This window comes from Dipodomys merriami, unplaced genomic scaffold (genome assembly GCF_024711535.1).
Source record: "Dipodomys merriami isolate MVZ:Mamm:240054 unplaced genomic scaffold, mDipMer1.0.p SCAF_3, whole genome shotgun sequence".
NCBI lineage: Eukaryota > Metazoa > Chordata > Mammalia > Rodentia > Heteromyidae > Dipodomys > Dipodomys merriami.
In genome coordinates this window covers 27,712,272-27,718,271 of record NW_027204492.1, presented here as the reverse complement: position 1 = coordinate 27,718,271, position 6,000 = coordinate 27,712,272, and the positions used below count along the sequence as shown (strand labels likewise).

The 6,000-nt window shown below is 41.5% G+C and overlaps 1 protein-coding gene across 1 annotated transcript in view; it reads left to right on the top strand.

The window, feature by feature from the left end:
* Positions 1-1,419: 1,419 nt before the first annotated feature.
* Positions 1,420-6,000, top strand: part of LOC138839757 (double-strand-break repair protein rad21-like protein 1) — a 111,209-nt gene continuing 106,628 nt past the window's right edge. Inside the window, exons 1-3 of the mRNA XM_070039319.1 lie at positions 1,420-1,563; positions 2,980-3,109; positions 5,102-5,195. Coding sequence (XP_069895420.1) covers positions 1,420-1,563; positions 2,980-3,109; positions 5,102-5,195 — 368 coding nt within the window. The remainder of the gene's footprint in view (positions 1,564-2,979; positions 3,110-5,101; positions 5,196-6,000) is intronic.

Here is a 6,000-nt window from a genome sequence, read left to right as displayed (position 1 = left end):
CCCACAGTGCATCGCCTCCTCAGTGTGGTGCCCACCCCCTGTACGTGCTGCCGCCCCCTTTCCCATGGTACCCTACGGGTCCACAGCACACACCCCCCCACGTTAGTCTCGTCATAAAATCTCGCCCTGCACAGATTGTCCTTCCTGGCGGGGACTTGGCTGGCTGCAGTGGCTTCTCCTCCTTAGCACGCCTCCTGAGATCCGGTGTGGAATGTAGGCCTCATGGGTGCAAGGGGAAGGGGTCTTGGTCCGGTGGGAGCGCAACCCACCTTCCCACCCGCCACAAGTCTTCAGGCTACCTAGCTAGCTACCACCGGCTGGCGGGGGCGGGGAGGGGCTTGGTGGTGGGGACTTTGCCGCCGGCACCCCCACTGGTGGCAGAGACACCACTGGTGGCCTTCATGCTAGCAGAGGGTGGGGGGTAGCGGGTTTGGTGATGCGGACTTGGCTGCCCACCTTCCCATGCACTGGAGGTCTTCAGGGTAGCAGAGGGATTATGGGGGTTGGGGTAGGGTTTGGTGGAAGGGAGTGGCGCCAACCTTCCCTCACACTTCTTCCGGGGTTCAGCCTACGGGATGGAGGAGGTGCACTTGGTAGGAGAGCAGAGCAGTGCCCACCTTCCCACCCAGTGGAGGTCTTCAGACTAGGGTAGGGGAGATGTGGAATGGGGAGGGGAGGGGAGCGGTGCCCACCTTCCCATCCATGGCAGGACTTCAGGCTAAAGGACAGGAGGTGGACTGGATGGGGGTGGGGAGTTCCACTCTCCTTCCCGCCACCGCGTGTGTGCAGGCTAGTGGAGGGGGCATGTGCATGGAGTGGGGGAAGGGAGCAGCACGCGCCTTTGCCCCACTGCAGATGTTCAGGCTAGGGGAGGGGGCACATGTACCTAGAGGGGGTGGGGGGCGGTACCCACCTTCCCCCTCTACACTGTGGGTCTTTAAGCTAGCGGCGCTGAAAGGTGCACCTGGTGGGGGAGGGGAATTGCACCCTCATTCTAAATGTGGTTCTCTCCTTTTCACAAGAAAATAGTTTTCGTTGGGCTCTGGAGGCTCACCCCTGTAACCCTAGCTACTCAGGAGGCTGAGATGGGAGGATCACAGTTCAAAGCCAGCCCGGGCTGGAAAGTCGGTGACACTCTTACTGCCAACAAACCACCAAAAAACCGGAAGTGGGGCTGAGGCTCAAGTGGTAGAGTGCTGACCTCAAGAGGTCAGAGCCAGAACCCAGGGCCAGAGTTCAAGGCCCACGATCCAAAAAATTGTATTTTTTTCGTTGAACAATATTTTAAAGTAGGCGATTATACTATATGATCACTGGTGTTTCCGCTTGTAGCAGAATACCACTACAAACTCTAGTTGTGAACTTTTAAGCATTGTTTTCTGTTTTCTCCACTTCCTTAAATATACGACTAAAGGCAACATGTTCTATGCCCATGCACTTTTGAGTAAGCATGCACCATTGGCCAAAGTATGGCTGGCAGCTCACTGGGAGAAGAAACTCACCAAGGATCAAGTATTCAAATGTAATATACAGAAAACCACTGGAAAAATTATTTCACAGAAGGTATGTAACTGATGAGAAATGTTAGTATATGTTCATTCAGCCTGAGTACTCAAAGAGGCAAGCGATTACAATTCATTTGTATCAGGAAGTATATTTCTGAGACAGTTTTACTTTTCAAATGATTGCTTTTATTTCCTTACCATCTTTTGTGTGAACATGAACAAATGATAGTTAACTTTAGTGTACAATTGTTTTATATATTTAGCAAGAATAAACTTGACTCTGAGGAACCAAGACCGTGCTGTATGTTTTGTTATGCTTATATACTTCCCTAATAAAATAACTTGTGCATAGCCGGTACCTGATAATGATTTCTTATGAAAAATGATTGGGCAGAATAGAAAAGTATCTATTTGGAGCAAAATGACGTGAGGCTATTTTATAAAAAGTACAATACTTTTTACGTTAAAATAATTTTTTTCAAGTTCTTTATTGTGTTTAAGTGATGACATATTTTCCCATATTTCACTGTATTGTGGGATAGTGATGCTTAGTTAAAGTCACAAACACATTCTAGTTTTAATGGGTCAAATTGTGTATCGTGGTCTATAACCTTGATGAGTTCTATGAGCTTTGACAATACAGTTATTTCTTCTACATTGGGTGATATGTACATTTCTTTTGTTTTGCTTAGTGTCAGCTGTTCCCTCTTTCTGTCTTGTTCTTTTTACTTTTTCATCATTAAAAATTTTTAAGTATCTAATAATACAATTCCTTTTAAGCATAATAACACCTTCCAAGTTAAGTAAGTATATGACATACATTTTCAATTAGGGTTGAGAAGTTATTTGTTGGTCCCAGTGCTAGACTTTATATTTGTTAGTTTTGTGTGTGTGTGTGTGTGTGTGTGTGTGTGTGTGTGTGTGTGTGTGTGTGTGTGTGTGTATGTTTTCTTTAATCTGCACAGTAAGCCTTAAGCTACACTCAGTTAAGTTTGGTGATTAACAAGATGAACATATGTGTTGTTCAAATTGATATTTAGCTCATACATCATTTCTCAGATGTATGAGCCTAGGTTTGTCTCCTGTGAATAGACATTATTACTATTAAATTAATGTATGGAAAGCTGTTGGAGCATTATCCGGCACAATGTAAAAATATAATACTTGTAGCCATTTTTGTTGAACTGAATTTGAATAAGGCGTAGTGACTCACCTTTTGCAAGTTACCCAGGTTTCTTATTGCAGCGTTAATGTCCTTTCTTTAATATTAATAATAGCATACTTCCCTTAGATGCAATGTCTGATTAATTTTGTTGACTAATATAAAGAATGTTCACCTTTTTATTTTTACAACTTTAGGTAAAAGCTAAGCTAAGTGGTTTTAGATTTTTTTCAAAAACCTGCCAGGTGCTTTTTAGAGTAGGATTTATGAACCTAATTTTTATTCTTCTAATACGTTGTATATTATCAAAAGGTGAAGTTTGCACTTCGAACTTCGGGACATCTTCTTTTGGGAGTCGTTCGAATCTATAAGAGGAAGGTGAAGTATCTTTTGGAAGATTGCAGTGAAGCAATTGTTAAAATGAATATGACATTTTGCCCAGGTAAACATGCCGTTTGAATTTGTCTCATTCTTCCTGGTTTCTTTTGCATTTTGCGGGTCTGTGCTCTTATAAGTGACAGCATGGTGTAGTTTCAGATGAGTTAAGTGGATGTGAGCTTCATTTTGATGGAGTTTCAGTATCGATGGTTAAGGACAAATTACATTCTCTCCCCTGATCCTTTCCTGTATGTATGAGAAATGTGATGCTCTCCAAAACATGTTTTATCTGTGTGCATGTTGCAAGTATACTTAAGCACACTGCATGCTTGTAAGATCAAATGCTCTGTTTTTATTGATGCCTTTAACTTCTCATTTGTTCTTGCTTTTACAGGACCTGTTAGAAATAGTGTGATTGACAGTCTTTTCAGAATTGTCCTTTTTCTAAGTTGTCTGCTAGTTTTGAAATGTTCTTATCAGAATTCCTAAGCCTTCCAAAGTACTATGTTCATGTGTTTCAACTATAGTGCTTTCAGATTTTAATTTACGTAGATATCATCTATTCCACTTTGTGGACATTTATCATTTTTCTTCCATTTATTGTGGTGATTTAGACATCAGTCTTTCCCTATCACCAAACTTCAAGTATCTTTGTTATACTCATTTGCTGAACCTCTGTTTTGTTGGCACTACTGCGGTTTGAACCTTTAGGCTTTGCTAGGCCGGTACTTGAGTACTCATCCATGGTACCAGCCCTTTGTCCAGCACTGGCCCTGCTGTCATAGGATCTCACTCCCTGCCTGGGCATAGACGTGGACCACAATCTGCATATTTTAGGATTCTCATTATAGCTGAAATGACATGTGTGCACTACCAAGACAAGTTTCCTTCCTTTGACCTAGACTCACAGGCTTTTCTTGCAGAGAGTTGGCCTGAATAGAGATTCTACCAATCTTAGCCTGCAATATCCTACTATGACGAGTGCTCATTACCACACCAAGCTTAGCCTGAGATATAGCTACTATGATGAGCGTTCACTACCACACCAGAGTATCGGTGGAAAAAGAAGCTCTCTTAAATGTTTGACGGCTCACCTCAAGATACTCATCTTTCATGGTCAGACTCCCCATTAGCTAGGAATGTATGCATGTGCCCTTGATACACAACTGATTTTGTGAATCTCTGACAACCTGTCTTACTGTTTTCCAAGTCCCAATCCCTCAATCAATTTTGTTGAATCTGGACTGATCTTTTTATATTCTTTGTTTACAATATGTATAAAGTCTCTAGGTAGACATATAATCCTATCAATATGGCATACTTCTTTGTTACCTCAGTTAGGCATTGCACAAATATTTATTGATGTCATGCATTGTGTGAAATATGATAGGCTCTGGGACATAAGGACCAACAAGGTAAGGGCCCTTATTTTCTGTCTGGTAAGGAACTCAATTAAGGAAATTGTTTGTAAATTTTAACACGTTATTATAGCTCATGTTTGCAGTATAAAAGAAAATAAAATTAGCACTACAACATAAAATAACAAGTTCAGTTTACATATGATTGCTGGGAAATCCTTTCTGAGGGGAAGATACCATTTTAGCTCACTTAGAATCGCAGATGTAAAAATATCCAGGCACCGAAATAGTCCCTGAAATAACAGCATAAGAGGCCGATGTAACTTTGGAACAAAGTGCTTATATGACAAACTTGGCAGTCTGAGGGAACCAAATGGCCAGTAGACTTAGAATGCAACAAGGAGGGGAGGGTCTCCAATAGCTCGTGATAGGTTTGTGGGACTACAGAGGCCAGGTTGGAGATTTTGATTTAATTTACATGGGGGAAGTTGCTAAACCCAGAGTTTGTCAGCTGTTTGCCCTGGAAAACTGATATGCTCAATGCTGTGTCATGGACTGCAGAAGGGCAGGAGTGCATACAGGGAAACCAGATAAAGAGAGAAAGCAATAGTCTAGTGGGAGACAACTAGGATTTAATGGGATTGTCTTATTTTATACAATATATTTGTCTATTGATTGTTTTCTGTTATGCTTTTCAGGACTGATTGACCTCTCAAAAGGGGAATTAGAAGCATCTTACAGTGCTATAACATTTGAAGAAGAATTTTATGATTTTGACACTGATAACATAAAGTAAATGATTTTCCTTCAGTTAGATTTTCATGACATGTTGCTGTTTTCATGTTCAGGTTGCATGTAGGCAAGTAGAACACAAGAACACATGTAGTTGTCAGAGATTAAAAATTACCATAAAATTACAATACGTGACCACAAAATTACATCATTGTATTTATTGCATGTAGCTTGCAACACTGATTATAGATTGATTAACTGATTTTAAGAGTTCCTTGTGTGCCTTTCCTATGCCAGGCACTGTTTCAAGCATTGAAGAGATAGCCATGAATAAAACTCAGCTCCTGGCCTTGTAGACTTTACATTTTAATTGCAGAAGACTAGGAAAACCAAATGAGTGCGTACACATTACACCAAGGGTTTGACCAGATACTTGATGTGAGGAGAAGTAAGATGCTAGGGTGGCCAAGGAAGGATTTTCTGCTAATGTAATTATAGAAGCCTGAAGGAGCTAAAGGGACACATGAGTAATGTGGAGTATAGGTAGATCCAAGTAGAGAGGTTCTCAGGCAAGAATGCAAGTAAGATTGTAGTGGAGAGAATAAGCAACTGAGTGGTAGAAAAATGAGATCATAGAGGTAGCAGGAGGTCCAGGTAATGTGTGGTCCATTACAGGAATGGTGGCACATTTTTTTTAATAAGTAAGGAAGCACAGGCAGGTTTTGAAAAGAGAACAGAGGTGTGGCCAGATCTGACTTGAGTTCACCATGATAAAGAAGCAGAGAATCCGTGAGAACATTATTGTAAAAAGATATTATCAGCTAGGAGAAGATAGACTCTGAGCAATTCTCAGCATTCAGCTTAG